This window comes from Eleutherodactylus coqui, chromosome 5 (assembly GCF_035609145.1).
Source record: "Eleutherodactylus coqui strain aEleCoq1 chromosome 5, aEleCoq1.hap1, whole genome shotgun sequence".
NCBI classification, from domain to species: domain Eukaryota; kingdom Metazoa; phylum Chordata; class Amphibia; order Anura; family Eleutherodactylidae; genus Eleutherodactylus; species Eleutherodactylus coqui.
This window is the reverse complement of record NC_089841.1, coordinates 109,969,936-109,994,508: the sequence shown is the minus strand read 5'-3', so window position 1 is coordinate 109,994,508 and position 24,573 is coordinate 109,969,936. Positions and strand designations below refer to the sequence as shown.

At 44.7% G+C, this 24,573-nt stretch overlaps 1 protein-coding gene across 4 annotated transcripts in view; it reads right to left on the bottom strand.

Annotated features, from left to right (window-relative positions):
• Positions 1-24,573, bottom strand: part of CAST (calpastatin) — a 148,849-nt gene that overhangs the window by 102,853 nt on the left and 21,423 nt on the right. For all 4 annotated transcript variants that reach the window (XM_066603012.1, XM_066603011.1, XM_066603014.1 and 1 more), the window contains one exon: positions 9,906-9,971. In XM_066603012.1, the coding sequence (XP_066459109.1) occupies positions 9,906-9,971 (66 nt within the window). The remainder of the gene's footprint in view (positions 1-9,905; positions 9,972-24,573) is intronic.

Sequence of the window (24,573 nt, the reverse complement as noted above, 5' to 3'; positions counted from 1 at the left end):
AGGTATTGAATGACATGCTAAAACAGAAGGTACCATAGAGCAATGTCATAGACACCTCTGCACTTTATATACCGCAGAGAAGCCTGGCTTATGTCTGTAGCAATGTAAGAGAAAACTCAAGACTTGTGAAAACAAGGCCTCCAGGGTTTCACTGAACCTCCAATCTCCATATTTCTGAGTGGGCGCAGAGTAATCCGGCTATGCATAAAACATGAGTCACGCAGGATTTTACTGCTGAATAAACCGTGTTGAGCCAGCTTGTCCTCGTGTCTGGCAGCGATATTGTACTGCGCATGACTGCGGTTCGCACATACTTTCATGCGCTGTTTTGCCGCGCTGTTGCTTCGCAATGGCACATATATACGCCTCCCATGCACAGTGTAATTGCATATGAATGGCATTGATTACGCACTCATAGATAATAATGGGCTCTCTTGCACGGCAAAATAGAACACGCTGCGTTCTTTTTTGAGCTCACATATTACGCTATTCTTACACGCAAATGTGAGCGAACCAGAGTACAACAATGTATTTGCTTGCCTGCGAATTACCAGGCATTACACACGCGGACCCTGCGCACGTAATACACAGTAAACTTACATTCGTGTGAGCCCGGCCTACATTGGATAACGACACGTTAAACATTTGCTAATATACTGATTACTGTACAAGAGGTTTTTTATCTTAATGTTTTGGAAAGATTCTTGTAATAATTCCTACTGCTGTGCATTACAGAATATGTTCTCCCCCATACCATCAGGTCTGGTAATGTATGTATACATAGTATCACTGTAGCTGTGGACCTTGGTATAGAGATTTAACCCCACAGTGCACTGGTAAGGTGTTTGAGTAGTGACTGGTATGTGACCGGCCTGGGAAGGCTCAGTGCGCTGTACTTTGCCCATTTTAGAAGTCGGGGTGTGTCGTGTTAATGTTTTGCACAATCCTCGGAGATACCTGCAGAAAAGCTACAGAGAGAATTGGAATGAGGCAGATCAACATTCCTGCTGTACACACATGACCATGAACACCCTCAACACACGGAGCTGGGATCACGGCTCACTACTGCCATGGCCTTCGTAAAATGCCTTACTGCTGATTTACAAAGTTCCCGGGGCTAAATGTTGTCATAAGGATTAAATGACTTATATAGAAATAAACCTGCCATCCGGGTTACTCTGTGATGCTTAGAATACTTACATAGCAATACATTCTTTTATTATCAGTGATTCATATGAATGTCTGCATAAAACAGTCTAAAATATTGTCATAGTCCATGATGAAATCAGGAGGTAATGCAGTATGTTCACACAAGGTCAAGAATACTGGAGTCTGCACTGCTCTAAGTACTCACAAATATCCAAACCCAAGTGGATGCCTGACGGACCCCAGTGGATGCCTGACGGACGCCAGTGGATGCCTGACGGACCCCAGTGGATACCTGACGGACCCCAGTGGATGCCTGACGGACCCCAGTGGATGCCTGACGGACCCCAGTGGATGACTGACGGACCCCAGTGGATACCTGACGGACCCCAGTGGATACCTGACGGACCCCAGTGGAGGTCTATTGGGTCCATCAAGATTTGTTTGAAAATGTAGTTATTATGGTTTTATCCTTCGTTATACACAAGATCCATCCGTCCATCCATCCATCCGTCCGTCCATCCATCCATCCATCCGTCCGTCCATCCATCCCTCCCTATTTTGTTCTTGAAACCATTTGCCTCCACAGGATATAAAGTAGGTGTTGTCAATCTAAACACAGCTGTGAAGGAGACGGTCTTGTGCTATTAGGCTGGGTTCACACGGGACGGATTTGCAGTGGAAATTCAGTGCAGAATTTCTGTGCGGCAAATCCGCCCGTGGCTCCCAATCCCGGGATTAGCCAGCCATGCGGACGAGATTTTGCAAAAATCTCGTCCACACAGGGCGGCCAATCCGTCACGAAGTTGACAACCGCAGCATGTCAATTCTTTATTTTTTCCGTTGTGGCCTCACTCTTCTTTATGGGGAGAGAAAGCCGCAACGGAATATCCGAAATGCTGCTAAACCCACGGCAAATCTTGAGTTTTTTTGGTGCGGCCAAATCGCGGGATTTCCGTTGCGTGGGAACCCAACCTTATGCTTTATTCCACAACTCAAAGAATGTATTTTATAGGACAGGAAGTGTTTACGTTTCGCCATGTCAGATCTCATCAGCACAATGGAATGTTTATACAGGATGCCCAAGGTATGGCGCTAATTACAGGATAGGAGATATTATATGCTAATATATGCATGCATAAACTGAATTAGTTTCAATGTATTTTTACAGGACACATTACAAACTTCATTATTGTTGAATCCTAATGAACTTAGTCATGAACTAATGCTTCATTTACACGGGACGACTGTCGGCTAAACGCTCTGCACGAACCGGTGACGTCACCACTAGTTTTTTATGCCGGTGCAGAGTGTTTAGACAGGCAGACCACCGCTGAGTATCGCTGACTTCTCGCTCAGCCCTTTACATTCTATGTGATACACTCAGCGGGGAGCGTTTAAACGCAGCGAGAAGTGAGCGAACCGGCGATGATTTTTATGCAGGTTGAACGTGAGCGACAAACAGTAAATGAATAGTTAACGATGGCTTCGCATTTAGACAAACCGATTATCGCGCATTTTCAATCGTTTGAAGAAATTCTGCCCGATTATCGTCCAGTATAAATGGCCCTTAAGGCAGCTTTGGCACAAATTCTCAGCCCAATACAACAGTGAGATGTACAGCTCATCAGCGAGCATGTCTTTGCTTGCTGAAAGTCATACATCAGTGGACGAATGAGCATTCACTTTCCATCAGCTGATCGGTGTCTTTTACAAGGCCTGATGATCATTCATAGAACGTTCATTCACCCAGTTACCGAGCCATGTACAAGAGACACCAATCATCCTTTAAGACCTTTTCACACAGCCTGATTATATATAAACATTCATTAGAACGCTCATTTGCCCAATTATTGGGCTGTGTAAAACAGACACTTAACAGCTGATGAATGAGTGTCATTCATCAGCTGACTGGTGACTTTCACAAGCAAAAACTGCTCGATGATTGGTTGTACATCTCCCCGTTAGAACAGGGATTTGTACAACCCCATAACTGATTCCCAGCACGTGCAAAAGAAATTAAACAAGCGTTGATTGACGTGTTTGTCAATGGATGATCCCAATATCAGGCAGAGAACTTAGTTGTCACGGCTGGCCAATATACGTTTCCATCTGGGGCGTAGAGGCTTGTGAACGGACAAAAAAATCTAACGTTTGTGCATATGTGCCGAGCTCACCATGCTGTCGCCCATTTCCCCTCCCTCCCCATCGCAGCCTCACCGCTTGTCTCCTCCCCGCTCGTTCTTTGCAATGAGAGGGGGTGGGGCTAAACGCTGCCCTGCCCCGCAACCTCCCATTGATGGCTATGGACAAGAGGCGGGGAGAGGACGGTAACTTAGCTCCACCCTCGGCCCACCCCTTGTCCATAGCCATCAATGGGAGGAGGGATAGTTCAAGGACTATCTTTTGGGCCCGACGTAAAAACGCTCGGCGCTATATTGGCCAGCCGGGCACTTTTACATCTCAGGAATACGGCTATGTGATCTGATGCATTGGAATCCAATGCATCAGATCACAATGTATATCAGCCGGCCGTGAAAACGGCCAGCCGATATACGCTCATGGGAAAGGGCCCTTAGGCTAACTGCACATGCGCGACTGCATATCGCGTTGAGAAATCTGTCTTGCAACGTGCGATTTACCCATGGATACAACCGAAAATGAGCAATAATCACTACGTGTAAATGCTGTCATCGTGCACTTTTCCTCTGAATGATGATTTTAAGGTGAACTTAAAATCCATTGTTCAGCCGCAGAGAGATAAAGTATCTCTCAACAGACCGCATGCTGTGTTCTCCGCAGGAGTTGAGAAATTACATTGTATTCTGCCAGAAGCTGCATGAAGAACAATGCAGCTGTGTGCACAGCTTGGCCTGTGATTAGTCACACGCTGGGTGTTGCAAACAGCTCCTGGAGGTCCTTTTATACGCAAATAAAGATGATAAAGTGTTAATGGGCATTAACACTTTATGCAAAAAGATCGCTAAAACTTCCAATCTTTCTTAAACGAATTAAAAGTCAGCAGAAGATGTGTGTTTCGGGATATACCCCTTCATCAGTCCGGCTGTGTAGTACATCACTCTTGGAACTGCAGGGATAAGTGGTGGCACCAGGAGTCAGGAAGAACGGGGCTGTGGTATCCGCTTCCCAGCTGGACTTATGAAGTGATTCACCCCGAAACACACATCTTCTGCTGGCTTTTAATTAGTTTAAGAAAAGAGAAGTTGGATATTTCATCCTATTGTCTTCTGACTTTTTTTTGTATATCTCAGATCGAGTAAGGCTTTGATATCGGACTCCGGAGACAGACGTCCCCTGCACACCTCAGCATCTTGTCAAGCAGAATTGAAAACTTTAAAGGGGTTGTCCAGGACTTAAAAATAAAAAGTGCTTAAAATGAATACAAATTGAATACTCACCTATTCCAGCGGCTCCCTGTCCAGCGCTGCAGCCCCTGGTGCCCGCCGCACACAACGCAGAAGAACCAGCAGGCAGTCATGTGCCATTCACTATACATGTGACCACTCAGCCATTCACAGGCTTCAGCGATGATTTTTCTATGGCCTTTTAGGCACTGGAGCTGCAGCGATGGACAAGGAGTCGCCGGGACAGATGAGTATTCCATTTTTATTCATTTTAAGCCCTTTTAACTTTAAGTCCCAGAAGCCCCCTTTAAGATGCCTAATTATGCCACCTAGTCTCGACATTCACACTCAGTATAGCTGGGACTGCAAGCGTGAGCACCAAACTTCTACTTAGTTTCAAAAACGGCCAAAACAGACTGTGATATTTCTGCACAGTACAACATAAAATATCCTGCAATAGATGAATTATTCATCAAAATGGAAATAAACATTATTTGTAATTAAATCAACTTGTATATATGATTGGTTGCTTTCTTCTTCTTTCTTCTGCAACTTACTTTACTGTCCCACTCCAGTAAACATGTGTGCACTTATGTATTCAGTGTACTTATGTGTGAGTCCATGTATGTAGTGAATGTATGAGTGTGTACATGTGTCTATGCATACATGTTTGTAATGAGTGTGTGTAAGCTCATGTTAATGAATGTGCAGGTTTCTATACAATGACGGTATATGAGTGCATATCTACATGTGCTGACATGGCAGTATTATTCTGGCCCTGAATAATAGTATTACTTAGGCTCTTTGGGGAATTATTGTTTTAGCGCTGTGTTGAAATTACTAGTTGGATATTATTTATGTATGACATAAGGTGACATTTTTAGTTGGAAATTACAGTGGTATTTGCATCCCCTGTATGGCAGCATGTTGTTCACATGCACTGTATAGTAGCATTGTTTGAGTGCAGTACAGTATAGCTTTGTTATTAAATGAGTTGTACCAAGAGCTAAAGTTATCCTCTATCCATACGCTAGGGGTAACTTTATGATCGGTTAGGGTCTGATGGCTGGAACCCCCACCAGTCCCGAGAATGAGGGTCTGTCCCAATGTTCCCTGCATGAATGTAGCAGAGATCATGCATGCGTGCTGCCAACCCATTAATATCAGTGACAGTTCCGGGGATTGCGAAGTGTTCATAATCTACTAGTAAAATGAATGGAGTGGAGGCACTCATGTGAGACTTCCAATTCCTTCAAGTGGAGACAGATAGGATCACTGTTGTTGGAATCAGTAAGTGTTTCAGAAGTCGGACCCGTACCAGTCACAGATCTTGGCTCAACCCACTGAATGTGTTCCCCATGAGGGCACTGATTTGCAAGTGCTAGTTAGTGTGCATCCATGTGTATTTCTGTATGTATACACTTTCATAGAAATGGTCAAGAACGCACCCTAACAAAATCCTGCATACGACCCTATAATACCCACAGTTTACATAGAACTTGCCATACCTGCAGTAGATATGAAGTTTCTCTCATACTTGCAGTGTACAAGCTGTTTTATATCTACAGTGCACTCATTTCTGCAGTCCATATACAGCTCCTCTCACATCTGCAAGGCATATACAGCTCCTCTCTAAAGTGTGGTGTATATACAGCTCCTCTCTAAAGTGTGGTATATATACAGCTCCTCTCTAAAGTGTGGTATATATACAGCTCCTCTCTAATGTACAGTATACATACAGCTCCTCTCATATCTACAAGGCATATACAGCTCCTCCCTAATGTGCGGTGTACATACAGCTCCTCCCTAATCTGCGGTGTACATACAGCTCCTCCCTAATGTGCGGTGTACATACAGCTCCTCCCTAATGTGCGGTGTTCATACAGCTCCTCTCTAATGTGCGGTGTACCTACAGCTCCTCCCTAATGTGTGGTTTATATACAGCTCCTCTCTAATGTGCGGTATATATACAGCTCCTCTCTAATGTGCGGTGTACCTACAGCTCCTCCCTAATGTGCGGTGTACATACAGCTCCTCTCTAATGTGCGGTATATATACAGCTCCTCTCTAATGTGTGGTATACATACAGCTCCTCTCTAATGTGCGGTGTATATACAGCTCCTCTCTAATGTGCGGTATATATACAGCTCCTCTCTAATGTGTGGTATACATACAGCTCCTCTCTAATGTGCGGTGTTCATACAGCTCCTCCCTAATGTGCGGTGTATATACAGCTCCTCCCTAATGTGTGGTATACATACAGCTTCTCTCTAATGTGTGGTATACATACAGCTCCTCCCTAATGTGTGGTGTATATACAGCTCCTCTCTAATGTGCGGTGTACCTACAGCTCCTCCCTAATGTGTGGTTTATATACAGCTCCTCTCTAATGTGCGGTATATATACAGCTCCTCTCTAATGTGTGGTATACATACAGCTCCTCTCTAATGTGCGGTGTTCATACAGCTCCTCCCTAATGTGCGGTGTATATACAGCTCCTCCCTAATGTGTGGTGTACATACAGCTCCTCCCTAATGTGCGGTGTACATACAGCTCCTCCCTAATGTGCGGTGTTCATACAGCTCCTCTCTAATGTGCGGTGTACCTACAGCTCCTCCCTAATGTGTGGTTTATATACAGCTCCTCTCTAATGTGCGGTATATATACAGCTCCTCTCTAATGTGCGGTGTACCTACAGCTCCTCCCTAATGTGCGGTGTACATACAGCTCCTCTCTAATGTGCGGTATATATACAGCTCCTCTCTAATGTGTGGTATACATACAGCTCCTCTCTAATGTGCGGTGTATATACAGCTCCTCTCTAATGTGCGGTATATATACAGCTCCTCTCTAATGTGTGGTATACATACAGCTCCTCTCTAATGTGCGGTGTTCATACAGCTCCTCCCTAATGTGCGGTGTATATACAGCTCCTCTTTAATGTGCGGTGTACATACAGCTCCTCCCTAATGTGCGGTATACATACAATACACACTCAGTTGCTCAAATACCTACACCGTTACATACCTACAATGTGCATACAGCTCTTCTCATACCTACACGGTCTATTCATACTGTCACTACCATTACTGTACATAAAGCTTTTCATTGTTGCATTTTGCTTTTCCTGTACAATCTGTACAGTTTAGTCAGTTTCTTATTTCCTCACTTTAAACAAGGTTCAAATTACTAATCCTGATTTTAAAAAAACACTCAAAGATAAGATCTTTACTGGATACAGTGCTTCATCTCTAACATTCTGCGGAATATTACTCAAGAGCTATCCAGTAGCACTACATAACAGGTTACTTCCTTTTCAGCGTGTGTATATGTATAAACGCCAGTACATCTATTGTTCTGTATTGACAGCACAGCTATAGTTACACTGATGGCTACAGTATCTGCACAACATCTGTTCCCTGTATTCCTATTGGTGTAAATCTGCCTCAATTATATACCGCCATAAGAATAAAGCTAATGAAATCTGCATCACATGTGATATTTTTTTCCCAGTGTCTGAAATATAGATTACTTCTAGGGCCATTTAAACATGTAGTAAATAGAGATGAGCGAACCTACTTGGCCACGCCCCTTTTTCGCCCGAGCGCCGCGATTTTCGACTACTTCTGTACTCGGGTGAAAAGATTCGGGGGGCGCCGTGGGTGAGTGGGGGGTTGCAGCGGGGAGTGGGGGGGAGAGGGAGAGAGAGAGGGCTCCCCCCTGTTCCCCGCTGCTACCCCCGCTCCGCCACGCCTCCCCCCCGCCCCCCGAATCTTTTCACCCGAGTACGGAAGTACTCGAAAAGCGCGGTGCTCGATCGAGTAATTACTTGAAACGAGTAGGTTCGCTCATCTCTAGTAGTAAAACTATCTTTTAGCTACTCCTTCTGGACGGTGGTTACAGACTTCCTGGGACAACTGTTGGGGGTGTTACTCCCACCAAACCCCGCTGTATGTCTGCGAGGTATTCTGGATGAAGAGCGGTGGTAATCCCATATCCATATTTTTCTTGTTGAGGCGCTATTTCTGGCCTGTAAGGCTGTAGCATTGCTCTGGATGGATAGGAGACTCTCGACGCTCCCCCAATGGCGTAATCTAGTCAATTCTATACTCCCATATGAAAAAATAGTATAAAAAAATAGAAAGTGCCCAGATAAATTCTATAAAATCTGGGGCGGCTCATCAACCCCAGCCCACATGCAAAACGCATTTCAGCAATTGGTGGACCAAATGAAGTCTTCGACCCTTCCAGGTACCATATAGCTCTTCATAGGTAAGGTGATTATATCCTGAACTCAACAAGATACCTCATCATATATGTTATACAGTGTAAATGGTCTTAAGTAATTGTAACCGATTTCTATACTTGAACCATGTTATACTCAGGTTTGTCATATATATCTTTTAGCTGAAGCCTTATGCCACTCCTAGAAGTGTTCATACACCATCACTAGTGGTTACTGAACCCTTTTTAGGCTGACAGCTATTTCTTCCATATTCGCCATACACATGAACGCACGATTCATTTGATCTATTTTCAACAAGTAGAGCGGAGAAAGCCACCAGCAGACAGCTCTGGCAGCGGCTTATCTCCAGAGGAAAGGAAAGGATCAAGGGGCTGAAACTCAATGTGCCAGATTTTTTTTTTTTTGTGGGGGCCTCCAAACACATCATAATCGGTCGAAATCAGAGAGTTTGGTTGACGTTTCCCTAATATGTATGGTTGTTATAACACACAATAAAACATAGTACATTGGACTGCAGACACAAGACAATACAATTCTGTTTTCTGACAGATGGAATCTTAGCTTTCTTCAGCCATATAACAGAAAGGTCACATGGCTAAGGCCTCATGCACATGGCAGGCCCAGATTCCGCCTGCGGAATCCTGCACGGAATCCGGTCCTGACCGCAGCAGGTACCTGTGTGTGCAGGCAGCGGCTCCCGCGCGGGCCTCCCTTCTTCTGGGTTTTCTGTACTGTGGATGGTCCGCACGGCTCGCTGTCGGACATGAGCAGTACAGAATTTTTTTTAAACTCCTGCTTTTCCTGCAGATCAGAGGTCTTCCATTGACTTCAATGGAAGCCGTCCGTGCGGGAACCGCAGAAAAATGGAGCATGCTGTGATTTTTCATCCACGAGCGGAAACTGCAATTGGTTTCCGCTCGTGTGCATGAAGAATCTTTTTTGCATTGCATGCTTTGGAGGATATTGCTGCAGAATCTGGAGGCAGACACCCGCTCCGGATTCCACAGCAAAAATCCGTCAGTTTGAATGAGCCTTAATGAGTATTTCTGATGCTAAAATAGCAACTTCCTGATAGATCTCTGTTTCAGTTTAATAAGGCTATAGCTAGTAAGGACATTGTTATAGAACACTGATATGTGTACACTTACCTCGGCAGGTTCACTGCTTTTCTTATCTGTAGGATTTGATGTCCCATCTGTTTTCTTACCACCATGCTGAAATAAAACATAATTCCATTGTTATCTACTATTCCAGGGTTACAACTGAAAGCAAAACACTGTTTTACTGCATTATACATGAGCTATTTCCCAGTATACGGCTGTCTTTTGTGGAAGGACTGGCCAGGTTCCACAGAATTGCTGTATGTATTTGTTATATACCAAACTAGAATGTATAATAAACACATGCAGCCAGAAACAATTTGCAGATCTTTATATAATACACAGTATATTTTATATTGTTTAGGCCGTCTGCACATGGCTGGGTCGGAACCCGCTGCGAGAATTCTCATAGCGGGATGCGACCCGTGCCCCAGTATTAAGCTTATACTCACATCTCCGGCGTCTGCACTGTGATGTGCCGGCTGGCACACAGCCGCGCATGCGCACACCAAAGCCGGCACATCAGCCGTGATGTCTTTGCGAGGATCGCACAGAAATAGGAAATGCCGCAATTTGTTTACCACGCAAGTTTTCATGCGGTCAAGTCACGGCTGTTTGCATAGGATTGCATTATCTAATGCATTCCTATGGCAGTGGGCACGGGTGGAAATTCTGCAAGAAATCCCACCGCAGAATTTCCGCCCATGTGCAGGATGCCTTAGGGTGCTTTCACATCTGCATTGGGTATTCTGCTTTCCTGCGTTTGGGGAAAATGAAAGGGTAATCCCCGCGGCCGAACGGCTCAGTCTCTGGAGTATAATGGGGTCTGTCTGTTTTCCGTCCAGTTCCCTGGCTATTGGATGGAAGAAAAAGTGCTGCATGCAGAGCTTTTTCTTCCGGCATTTTCAGCCGCATCTCTGATGGAATCTCTGATCACCATCAGGACTTATTCACATGACTGTATGAGTTTTTACGCAGCAGCACAGAAATCCATGGATCGGAAGAAATCCTTGGAATGACTACTAATGCTTAAATAGAGGCAGCTCTGTTCTTTTCTCAGCATTGGGCGCAGGTAAACTCCCTCCCTTATTTTCCTGCTTCCATAGAAGTCTTTGGGAGCTTCCTGGGTGTTACTGTATCAGTAATGTTTTTGGGTCCTAATAGGATGAGTCCTATATATTCATCTCACACCATTGTAATAATGCTTTCCTAAGAAACATTTAAGCAACTCCCCCTTTTTTGTGTGGGGAGAAGCCTAATGATGGCACAGTTCCTAATGATTCCAAGCCAAAAACAACAAGCAAACAAAATGAAAGCATAAACATTTGTTCCTTTAGAAGTTCACATTACAACCTCATGGGCAACCATTCTTTACCTACTACCAGACCTGGTTACATGTGAGATAATAGATAAGCCCAAACTGCCTTTTTTAGGATCAGCTGATAGCCTTGTGTATTGCAGCCTCCCCACTGATGCAGATGTCAAAGGGGAAAAAGAGATTGAGCATATTAGATTTTACATGCCCAATCCTTTGTTTCCAAGCCACTGAGAGAGATGTCTAGTGGAAGCTTATTGCCCTCTTCCCACTGAAATAAACTTGCAAAGTCAGAACAAATAGCCAAATCTCAAGTGTATGGCTGGCGTAAGGCGGTGTGCACACTGAGGTTTTGGCTTGGTTTGATGGATATGATGAACACACACTTTTTTTCCCACTGTTGCCTGTCAATTTTCTGTTTTCTTTGCTGGATAGAAGAGTGCAGCGTGCTACATTAGTCTAAGAAACCTAACAGAAAAGAAGTAACAGACTTTTGAAGACAGCTACACGTACTTGGTGAATAAAGGCTTTTCAGCGATAGCCATTGCGGGTAAATGCGCGCCGATTGTGCACTCTTCGTTCATCGCTGACTTCTAGTCAGCATAAAATCCTTCCTCCCTGATAAGAGGAACGGCATGCTGTGTTCTCTGTGGGCAGCGCTGATAGCACTGTATGCAGCCAGCAGCCCGCTACAGAACAAAGCAAATGTATTTAGAGAACAGACCACCCGCTATTCCATAAATACATGCGAATGAAGCTAGTTAGCTAGTAATGGGCTCATTAGCCCATTAGTAGCTAATGCTAAATGATTGCTCAAAACTGTCCGTTTCTGACAAATTTTGAGGGATCATCTTTGCGTGTAAATGGGCCTTAACATTCACCCTAAATCCTTTAATTTTAAATACTTGAACACAGCTTGAAAACTCACCATGCTCACTAAATCAAGGCATGGATTGCCCAAAGATACTTATTCCACCCTGCATTCTCTCTTAGAACCGTTTCACACAGGCGAAATATTTGCTAAAGATGCAGAAATCACATTAACTGCATTTGTAGCTGCAAAATGCGGAAAGATTTCACCCACCTTTTTTCCAGTCATCCAAAGTTTCTAAAATCCCTCTTATTATGGTAAAAACATCCAGCTATATATGTTTACAAGAGAATGGTCGCATTGGTCGCCATTAGCGTCATGTTTAACATACAGCATCCAATGTATAATGACTGGCTAAAATAAATAATGTTGGAAACCCCCAGAAATGTTGTTAAACAGTGAAATGTTTGTACTGAAAATGATAAATGCCCAAAAGAAAAGATAGCTTTCATTGGGCCGGAGCAAATACAATGGTGCACAAAGACAAAGGGTGCAGGTGGTGAGCTTTGCCAATTTTCTGCTCATGCTCATTCCGTTTTTGATGCATGTGAACCCCTAAACACAGGATACATTCAGAGGTAATTAAGCACTCCAGGTCTCTGGATTTTACATAGAAGTATGAAATTAAAGCTACATAAAACAATGGAACCGTAAAGAAGGTGGAAACTTGGGAGTGCACAGAGTAACCGAAATACTCCATCTTACAAAAGAAGGTGACGGGAATCAGGGTACTTTTTCTCAGGGTGAGTGTCGGGCGTTTTACTGCCGTCCCAACGATTATCACTCCTTTGCTTTCTCACAGGAGCGATAGTCACTCGCTGAATGGAGGTGGAGGGTGCTGGAGATCCCTTATGGGCAATCACCTCCAGTCAGTGTAAACAGGCAGTTGTTGATAGATAGATGACTCCTGTTTAAACAGGCCAACAGTTGCTTGGCTTTTAGGTGAGCTAAAAAACAATCAATTCAAACAAGTGAGCGACTCTTGCTCACTAAGGCTTTTTTCCCACGAGCGTATATCAGCCGCTGTTTTCACGGCCGGCCGATATACGCTACATTGGGAAAGCTAAAACTGGTGAACCGGCGCTCAAATTAAACGTTTACGCCGAGACTAGCATGCCATTGCCTCTTTTCCCTCCCTCCCCATCGCAGACTCACCTGTCCTCTCCTCCCCGCTTGTTCTTTGCAATGAGAGGGGGTGGGACAGGGGCAGAGCTAAGCAACGGCCCGTCCTGCCTCCCCCCATTGATGGCTATGGACAAGGAGTGGAGAGGGGGTGGAGCTAAGCCCCTCATCCCCGCCCCTTGTCCATAGCCAGCAATGGGAGGAGGCGGGACGGGACAGTGTTTAGCTCCGTCCAGTCCCGCCCACTTCTCATTGCAAAGAACGAGCGGGGAGGAGAAGAGAGGTGAGCCTGCACGGGGGAAGAAGAGAGCAGAGGGAGGGAGTTTAGCAGCAACGCTGCTAAACTCCTTCCCACCTGCGGCCGCTGCCATGGGCTCCCGTAGGAGCCCATGCAGCAGCAGACGTATTCCGGCCCAAAAGATAGTTCCAGGACTATCTTTTTGGCCCGACGTAAAAACGCCTGGCGGTATATTGGCCGTCCGGGCACTTTTACGTCATGGGAATACGGCCATGTGATCTGATGCATTGGAATCCAATGCATCAGATCATAGTATATATCAGCCGGACGTGAAAATTAATTGCTCTTTTGAGTTACTACTAAGGCGACTTTCCTCCCATGTAAAAGTACCCTTACCCTTTAAAATAAAGGTGCATAAGAAAATCCCCCAATCAGCTCTGCAAATTTTTCTGGAACTAAAGCATTAGTGGCCCGTCCTAAGAACAGCCTTTATGGCTCATTCGTTCTAATGATTGAAAAAGAACCTGTGGTTGAACCTCCAATGATCAAACATTGAGGGCCTGTCCTAAGAATATGTTATCAATGTTTTATTCCCAAAACCCGTTTAAGGCTAGGGCTTGTTTTTTGTGGAACGAGTTGTAATTTTCCATGGTACTGTTTAATCTACCCTATACTGAAAAGCTTTTAAAAAATTCTAAGTGGAGTGAAACAGAAAAAAAACAACTAAATTCCACCATCTTTGGGTGTGTTTTATTTCTACGGTGTACACACTGCAACAAAAATTACCTGATAACCTCATTCTATAGGCCAGTACAATTACGACAAAACCAAATTTAAATAGTTTTGTTTTTTGTTTTTTTTGCTGTACTATTTTTATTTTTTTCCAAAGATATTTAATTCTTTTAAATTATTTTCTGTCGCTACCTTAGGGAGGTAAACAAGTGGCTCCGGAGTTGGTGCAAGAAGGAGGGATTTGGGTTCCTGGAGAACTGGGCTGACTTTGCGGTCGGCTACAGGCTCTACCGTAGGGACGGGCTGCATCTAAATGGGGAGGGTGCAGCTGTGCTGGGGGAAAAGATGGCTAGAAGGCTGGAGGAGTGTTTAAACTAGGGACTGGGGGGGAGGGTAAAATGAGAAATAGTGGGGTAGCCAGTGTAATTAGTGATCTGGGTCCAAGCAAAGGGAATGGGGGACGAGCAGGGGGTGGGGTTAGTACAGTTAGAACTGACAGATCAGCCATAAGTACGAATAGCAACAAAACAAATTTAAAAAACAAAAAAAATGAAATAAATTGTATGATCACGAATGCACGAAGTCTGATCGGTAAAGTGGGCGAGCTTGAAGCGAGAATGACTGATGAAAACTATGATATGGTCGGAATTACTGAAACATGGCTTGATGATAAGTGCGATTGGGCGGTGAATTTGCAGGGGTACAATCTCTTCAGAAGAGACCGAAGGAACCAGAAAGGGGGAGGGGTATGTCTGTACGTCAAATCGAACTTGAAGCCGAGGCTACGGGAGGATATAGGGGTAGGAGACGAACAGGTGGAATCTCTGTGGGTAGAAATACAGGGAGGAAAAAACAACAAAATCCTGATAGGGGTCTTCTATCGACCACCAAAAGCAACAGCAGAAACTGAAGACTTACTACTAAGGCAGATAGAGGAGATGTCAAAACGAAACGAAGTAATTATCATGGGGGACTTTAATTACCCAGATATAACATGGGAGAACGAAACCTGCAAATCTCACAGGGGTGATAAGTTCTTGAGAGTAATTAAAGACAATTACCTGAACCAACTTGTGCAGGAACCAACAAGAGGGAAAGCCATTCTGGACCTAGTGCTAACTAACAAACCGGAACGTATAAAGGGGGTGCAGGTTGAGGGGCACTTGGGGAACAGCGACCACAATATAATCAACTTCCAGCTGTCAATCAATAGGATGCCTTATCAAGGAGTGACAAAGAAACTAAACTTTAGTAAAGCAAAATTTGATGAGCTTAGAACTACTATCGGTAACATTAATTGGGACAACATCCTCAAAAATATCAGTACGGAGGAAAAATGGGAAAAGTTCAAAAGGATCCTAATCGCCTCATGTGAGCAGTTCATTCCCTTCAAAAATAAAAGTAACTCAGCTAAAAGGAAACCAATGTGGCTCGACAAGACGGTACGAGGGGCAATAAACGAAAAGAAGAAAGCGTTCAAACTACTAAAGCAACAAGGCAGCGAAGAAGCGCTAAAATCATACAGGGAAAAAAACAAAATATGCAAAGATACGATCAAAACTGCCAAGGAGGAAGCGGAAAGACGGATCGCAAAAGAGAGCAGAAACAACCCGAAGCTATTTTTCAACTACATAAACAGCAAAAGGATTTGCAGGGAGAGCGCTGGCCCTTTAAAAAACAATGCAGGAGAAATCATTGATGATGACGAAGGGAAAGCAAATCTAATAAACAGTTTCTTCTCAAGTGTGTTCACCAAAGAAAAGGAAATGCCACACGAGGAGCAGGGGAATAAAACGAACCCCTCACAAAATATCTCATACCTAACGCAGGAGGAGGTGCGGAAGCGTCTAAAGAAAACTAAAATTGATAAATCACCGGGCCCTGATGGATTACACCCAAGGATACTAAAGGAACTAAGTGACGAGATAGCTAGGCCGCTATACCTTATATTTCTAGACACTATCAAGACCGGAGTAGTACCATTGGACTGGCGCATTGCCAACGTGGTTCCAATCTACAAAAAAGGGAGCAAAAGTGAGCCTGGTAACTACAGGCCAGTAAGTCTCACTTCAGTAACGGGAAAAATTTTCGAGGGGATTCTGAGAGACGCCATCGATGAGTACCTCAAGGAGATTAAGGGAATAACTCCTCACCAGCATGGATTCATGAAGGGTCGCTCATGTCAGACAAATCTGATTAGTTTCTACGATGAAGTAAGCTCTAAGCTGGACCAGGGAGAATCTATTGATCTTGTATATCTGGACTTCTCTAAAGCCTTTGACACCGTGCCACATAATAGGCTAATATACAAAATGAGGCAGCTCGGACTGGGCGAAAACGTGTGTAAGTGGGTAAAAAATTGGCTCAACGATAGAAAGCAGAGGGTGGTAATAAATGGTTCGTACTCTGATTGGACCACAGTCGCTAGCGGGGTGCCACAGGGTTCAGTATTAGGCCCCACTCTGTTCAACATATTTATTAATGACCTGATAGAGGGGCTGCACAGCAAAATATCAATATTTGCAGATGACACAAAATTATACAATGTAATTAATGCAACGGAGGACAATGTGCGGCTACAAACGGACCTGGATAAGCTGGGGGCTTGGGCAGAAAAATGGCAAATGAAGTTCAATGTTGAAAAATGTAAGACTATGCACATGGGCAAGAGGAACGGATGTCACAAATATTCACTTAATGGGGTACCACTAGGGAAAAGTGATATGGAAAAGGATCTGGGGGTATTAGTGGATAATAGACTAAACTGGAGTAACCAATGCCAGTCAGCCGCTGCAAAGGCAAATAAAGTCTTGGGGTGCATCAAAAGAGGTATAGGGGCGAAGGACGAGAACATCATCCTCCCACTATATAAGGCACTTGTCAGACCTCACATGGAATACTGCGTACAATTCTGGACACCGGTGCTCAGGAAAGATGTCACAGTGCTTGAGGGGGTTCAAAGAAGAGCGACTAAACTAATACATGGAATGACGGGACTGGAATACCCAGAGAGGCTATCAAAATTGGGACTATTTACTCTAGAAAAAAGAAGGTTAAGAGGCGACCAAATAACCATGTATAAGTACATGAGGGGACAACACATGGATCTCTCCCGCGATCTGTTTACACCCAGGACCTCGACGGTAACAAGAGGACATCCGCTACGATTAGAGGAAAGTAGGTTTCATCACCAACACAGAAAGGGGTTCTTTACTGTAAGAGCAGTTAGACTGTGGAACTCTCTACCGGAGGAAGTGGTGATGGCAAAATCCATAGAGGAGTTTAAAAGGGGACTTGATGTCTTTCTGGAGAAGAAGGATAGTACAGGATATAAATATTAGGTTAAGTGTCAATCCTGGTATATAGGCAGGTAGGAACTATTAGGGGTTGATCCAGGGAACAGTCTGATTGCCATTAGGGAGTCGGGAAGGAATTTTTTCCCCAAAAGGGCTAATTGACTTCTGGCCTTGGGGTTTTTTGCCTTCCTCTGGATCAACACAGTAGGATAGACAGGCTGGACTAGATGGACAATGTCTTCATTCGGCCTTACATACTATGTTACTATGTTACTATGTTATCTTCTGACCGCCATAATCTATCAAGCCACGTCACGGCAATTTTCAATGGCAGCTCTGGGGCCTTTCAGAAGGCCCCAGATTGTCATGGCAACCGCACAGCACACAGCGATCTTATCGCTGGGGTTAGTGTGGAACCCCCGAACATCAATCGGGGCATTTAAAGACCGCTGTCGGAATTGACGGCTGCATTTAAACGCCAGTGACAGAATTGACGGCTGCATTTAAAGAATTGACGGCTACGATCCCTCTCCATACATACCCCGAACCTGCAGGACATAATTGTACATCCTGTAGTGTTAAGGGGTTAAGAGAACCCTCGAAATAAAACGGTCTTTTGGATTTGAAAAAAAATTAAGCCAATGAGAAGAAATGTGATTTTTAAGAAACGTCAAAAATTCCCCAACGCTTCAGCGCCAACATTTGGCCAATCTTTGTTGATTTTCCTGCAGCGGTCAGGTGGCGTACAACCATGTGACTGCTGCAGCCAATCATTGGCCTCAGTGGTCTACTGACACACATGCTAAATTAGCTGCAGTGCTGAGGCCGGTGATTGGATGCAACAAAGTGAACAAAGACCGTGGAGGAGCAGCAAATCAGAGGTGCCGAAGCAGCAGAGGAGTGTTTATAGTAGTTTGCATTTCCTCTTAAAATACATTTAAGGTCCGGCTCACACAAACAGGTTGGATTCCGTTTGCGGATGTCCACAGCGGAAGACCTGCAAGTGATTGTGGAAATGGATTGTAAATGGTCATGTATGTGAGTGGTTTTCCACACGGATGTACGCGTATGGAAAACGTATTGTCCGCATGGAAGAAAGATCACAAACAGGGAATTCTCTCTCAAAGAACCCCAAAATTCCAGCTTTTCTGTCTGGCCTCCTAGCAAGTTGTGAGTAAATCCGCGCCCATACTCAATGTTAATTGCGTATGCACTGTGGATCGCATTCATCTATTGAGATCAATAAAGCCCATATGTGCAGACGTCGCGCTAAAATAGAGAATGTTGCGATTTTTCTTCCGCTCATAGAAATTGCAATTCTTACCCGCACGTCTGAGTGAACCAGCAAAAGTCCATGCCTTTCAATGCCCGCGTATTACCGTGCATTGTTCGTGCGGACGGCGGTCGCTGAATCTAGTATACCATGTGCGTATCTCTCCCGCGCGAGCACTCAGCAAGTACGTAATGACAATACGTGCCGCCAATCCTGACACTCTATCTTTCCATGTATGCGCCCATAATATGCGCTAAGATGGAACATGCTGTGATTTTTTTTTAGCACACGGTTCGTGTAAGCGGCACAATGAAAGTGCATAGGAGATTGCGTTCAAAAACTGTGCATGTAATACGCAATTAGCATCCGGTCGTGTGAGCCCAGCCTAAAGCACTACATTCCACTGTAGACATGACCCATATAGTACAACATGTACAATGAAAAGAATGAAAAAGGGCAAAGAAACAGTGAGAGGAGGAGGAGAGAATATTTTTTTAACTTTGTCATTACTGTAAAAGCTGGAGAAGAATGCAGAATTCAGTAGAACAACTTCTGGACAAACGAGTGTTTGTGTGAATGTAGCACAGGAGTCACGGAGGTGACTGGGAGCTGGCTTCAGCAATCAGATACATCTACCTACCACATTACTGGGATTTCGGTGCTACAATATATTTTACATAAACTGCTAACACTGAATGTCTGAAGTAATAGACCATAAAACAATTAATAGTTCTGTTGCTTTGACACGTTTTAGCTTTTAGAGTAAGAGTCTACAAATGCTCAACCTGTTTGTTCTTGACCTAATTCATTAGAAATCACACACTCATTCTCACAAGTACTGTATTTTAATTAAAAGTTTTCCAAGACTTCTAAAAAGTGGCTAAGGGAATGGGGCAAAATATCAAACTATGCCTTACTAACGTTTTTGCCTTCAGTCCAGAGCAGCCGTTCTGATTGCTGCCACTCCAGTCCTGTAAGCGTCTTCATCCACGGGAGCGCTACAGACAATCATTGGCCTCAGCAGTCATGTGCCTGAACGGCACGTGGTCATCGGGTCTGGCGGCAGTAGTCATGTGATGGGCTGTATATGAGCGCTACAGGACATTCTGTGACCAAAGCAGTGGGGACTGGAGCAACTGCACTGGATTGGCAGAACAGTACTGTATAGCTTATTTTCTCCTATTACCCGCTTTTAGCCACTTTTTTGAAGTCTCAGAAAACGTTTTTAAAGATAAACTGTTACCACAATAATCCAAATTTTGATAACCTCTCTGGGTATTGTAGTCCAACTATTGCGTTTATTACTTTAGTTGCCCACCTTTGTACCCATATCAGAGCTTTAGTGGGTACAAAGATGGGCAACTAAATTGATAAATGGAATGGGTGGACTACAATACCCAGAGAGGTTATCAAAATTGGGATTATTTAGTTTAGAAATAGGACGGCTGAGTGGTGACCTAATAACTATGTATAAATATATCAGGGGACAATACAGAGATCTCTCCCATCATCTGTTTATACCCAGGACTGTGACTGTAACAAGGGGGCGCCCTCTACGTCTAGAGAAAAGAAGGTTCGTACACCAACATAGAAGGAGGTTCTTTACTGTAAGAACAGTGAGACTATGGAACTCTCTGCCTGAGGACGTGGTGATGGCAAATTCGATAAAAGAGTACAAGAGGGGCCTGGATGATTTTCTTGAGTATCACAATATTACATGTTATAATCATTAATTACTTCAGAAGGGTTGGTGATCCAGGGATAATTCCAATTGCCAGATTGGAGTTAGAAAAGAATTTGTTTCCATTAGGCTGCATTCAGACGAACATATATCAGTTCGGTTTTCACGCCGAGCCGATATACGTTGTCCTCGTGTGCGGGGGGGGGGGGGGGAGGATGGAAGAGCCAGGAGCAGGAACTGAGCTAAGTGCCGCGAATTAGCCCCGCCCCGGCTCTCCCCTTTGCAAATAGTGCAGAGGGGCGGAGAGGAGGCGGAGAGGGGGCGGGAGCTCAGTTCCTGCTCCTGGCTCTTCCATCCATCCCCCCCCCCGCACACGAGGACAACGTATATCGGCTCGGTCTGAAAATCGAGCCGATATACGTTCATGGGAATGCACCCTTAGATGGGGAAAATTGGGCGGGGGTTGCCCTCCTCTAGATCAACATTGGGGGAAATAGCCTGAACTGGATGGACATATGTCTTTTTTCGGCCTTACATAGTATGCTACATAGCTCTCTCCCTAATATATGACTTTGGAACTGTAAGCTTCTTTAGTTACATTTTCATTGCGCTATATTACAGTAGATCTGTCTTCATAACTGGACTGGAGACATTTAAACAATACTTAGCATGATCTATCCAATTCGTTAAATAAGGATGGCATCCCTTCTTCTCTTGAGATCAGAAAAATAGACAACAACGAAACTTAGGGCTCATGCATCCAGCTTGTACTGAGGCACACAGAGGGTATTGGTGTAGTATGTCGCCACCCGAAGTATAGGTTGGGGGCTGACCTACAGGTAACACCCAGGTCACGCCTCAGTGGAGACATACTACAGTATCGCAGGCTCACTCACAGAGCGGCCAGCAGGGGGCTTTATGCAGCTTAAAATCCTGAACGATGATTGTTCAATGTAAACAGTGAATGGAGAGGGGCGAGTGGTGGAGGGGGAGAGGATTCTCCTCCACCCGCCCCTCCTCCCCGCTGAGCAAGCCAGCGATATTCGCTCCTGTGCAGCAGCACAGGAGCGAGTACACACAGGGACCAGTGTCGGGCATCGTTTGCTCTATTCATCCAGTTTAGATGGCCCTTTAGTGTAGTATGTCTCCACTGGGAGCTTTTGTCCGCTTTGGGTGTGACCTGGGCGTTACCTGTAGGTCAGCCCTGGCCAACCCACACTTCCGATGGAGACATACTACACTAATACCCAAATACAGAGTCCCTACAGGTCCATATTATGGACTCCTAGGCACTCCATGGGCCTTCATGGGGCATCATATTCTCCACTAGAAGCAAGGCCAAGAGAGGTACAGTAAGTGTGCATAGATTATAGGCGACGTATTAAAGAAGATGTCCCACAAAATGAGCTTCTCTCTTATTCACAGGATAGAGAAGAAGCATGTGATTGGTGGAAGTCTGAAAGCTGAGACCACTAGCATTAATGAAGCAGCGGGTTCTGAGTGTCCTCAAATGAATGACGCAGTGGTCATTAATGAGCACTACCACTGTATTAATTTCAATGGGACTATTGTAGATAGCCGAATACAAGTGGCCTGCTATCTCCAGCAGTCCTACTGAAATGCAGCTTTAGGATAACCGTTCTTGGGATAGGTTGGAGTCCCAGTAGTTGGACCGCCACCGGTCAACTAGTTATCCCCTATCTTGTGGACAAACCCTTTAATAGAATGTCCTGGTGCCACCTGGAGAATAGCAGCGATCTGTATGCAGTTACAGCAGATCATCGGGAACGGGTATCCAAAATGACTTTGAGGGCCCCAGACTCACCCAGGATCACAAATGAGCAGTTAACCAACAATGCAATACAACTAGAACCAACGTCATCTTAGTACGACCAGATCAGATTCCACTACTGCTTCAGCCTTCATATACATCTAGGAGGAGGATACTGAGAAACCAGATCATTAAAAGATTATTCGTGAAATTAGACTTTAAAATTAGCATCATTCAATAAAGTGGAATGGATGACTATTATGTTTAGCAGCTTTATAATTATGCTTAATGACTTTTAAAGCTGCTTGTCTGTACAATGTCTGCTCCACATAATATATACAGCCGTTTTAATTCTCATCTCTCCAAGCTAATTAAAAAGAAAACCTACCAATCAGCGAGAATGATTTCTTATGGAGCAATGATTAAACTACAGCCATTAGCTCTAGGCTACATGGGTGCGTATGAAGATCCCATCCGTGTGCTGTCCCATGTAGCATGTCCTATCCTCGGTCGTGATTACAGGTCAGAATCGGACATGCAGCAATTTATTTCATGCAGTCTGCAGGTCCGTGTGAGAATTCGCTCATGTGTTTATCTTCTGAAGTCCCCAGACAGAAGATATGCCCATGTGAATAAGCCCGAACTCTACGCCACTGAGACTTCTTGTAGCCCTAGTGATTGGTGTTAACAGCGATCATTCGATTGCTTCTATAATGCTTTAATATATATTTAGTATTTCAGAGCAGTATCATTTGCTAGTGTAAAACTGACACTATTAGGCTTTTCTCCATGGCAGACCTGTGGGCTGATAATCCAATGGCAACCCATGATTGCTTCTCGGGTGGCACGTCCGCTATGTGTAGGGGCACCGCAGTGTACCACATTGGAGGCACTTAGTATAAAGGAATATTCAGGACCTAACCCCACTGACGCCCAATGCTCTATGCTCATGCGTTTTACTTTCCTTTGATGATTGATGTAATGCATTGTGTTGTTTGTTACTTCATTTTCCCAGTAAAAGCCTTCTCGGCTCTTCGTGCTTAATTGACACAGATTTCATTTAGTACTATTGTAATTAGATAAAGGGAACTGAAGTGTGTGCCAGCTTCCCATAATAAGCTTACAGGATCGTAAATTCACCAGCGATGGTGATTTAGGGACAGAATTCAAAATTAGTTTTTCCGCTGCTCCTCGCTACATATAAGGAGCGCCAGTCGCCCCTAGGTTTCTGGTGGGTGAACCCCTCTGTTGTATGAATGAACATTAGTTCTACACATGGCCGAGGATAAAGCCTCTTTCACACGTGTGTTCGGACTTCTGCTGTGTGGAACCGCCCTTGGAGACCAACAATGAAGATACCAGAGCCGCCAGATCCAGGACATGTCTGATGTGAACAGTGCCAGAAAAACGCCAAGGACTATAATGGGTTCTATCCAGCTTCTGACCTAAAGGCCAAAATATTTCTGGATGAAACAGTGCCGCACGCTGCGTTATTTTGTGCCGAAGTCTCCAATGCAGATGTCAAAGGGGGTCTAAGTTACGGCAGAGTTGGCATTGGCGTCCAAGAACTTCAAAGTATACTTCTGCTGCCTAGCTATAGCATGCAGATGATGCTGCCCCTAGAGGAAGGGATCTGGGAAATAACTACGTATCACAGTATATCGTTTGTGTATCAGTCCACACGGAGCGGATTCCCGATGGAAATCTTGCGGTTTGGCCGCAGCGAAAAACCGAGAGATTTCCCCTGGGAGAACCGCTGCTTCAAAACCTGCGGCGGTTTTGAAGCGGCCGCTTGCTCTTCTGCTGAGGCCAGCACTCCCATAGAGGAGAGCGCAGCTGCAGCGGAAAAAAAAAATTAACATGCTGCGGTCGGCAAATCCGCGCCGCAGCGGCGGCTTCTGCAGCCTTAGCCACAGCGGATTTGCCGTCCCGTGTGGACGAGATTTCTGAGAAATCTCGTCCACATGGCTGGCTAATCCCGGGATTAGCGTCTGCATGCGGATTTGCTGCGGCGAAATTCCGCACGGAATTTCCGCGGCAAATCGGCCCCGTGTGAACCCAGCCTAAGAATGCAGAAGTGAGCCTTCCTGTCTGTATGGCTAGGATATATACATTGATTTGTATGGACCTATTTTATATAGTGAGGATGGGGAAGCCCTTTTCTTGAGATTGGCGGGGTTCTCAGCTGGGAGACTCCAATGATCCGCAGATTATCCCTTAAGGTGCATGCGAGGGCAATGTTTTTGTAAAGTTTTCAATTGAAAACAATTGAAAACACTTTGCGATCCTCGGCTGCGGCTAAAAGCCATGGTGGAGGATTGCTACTTCACTGAAGTGATGCAACACAAATACCCCTTGCATCCGTGGGGACATCACACAATGGCAAGGACCATATGGGGCTGAGGTTCACAGCCCAA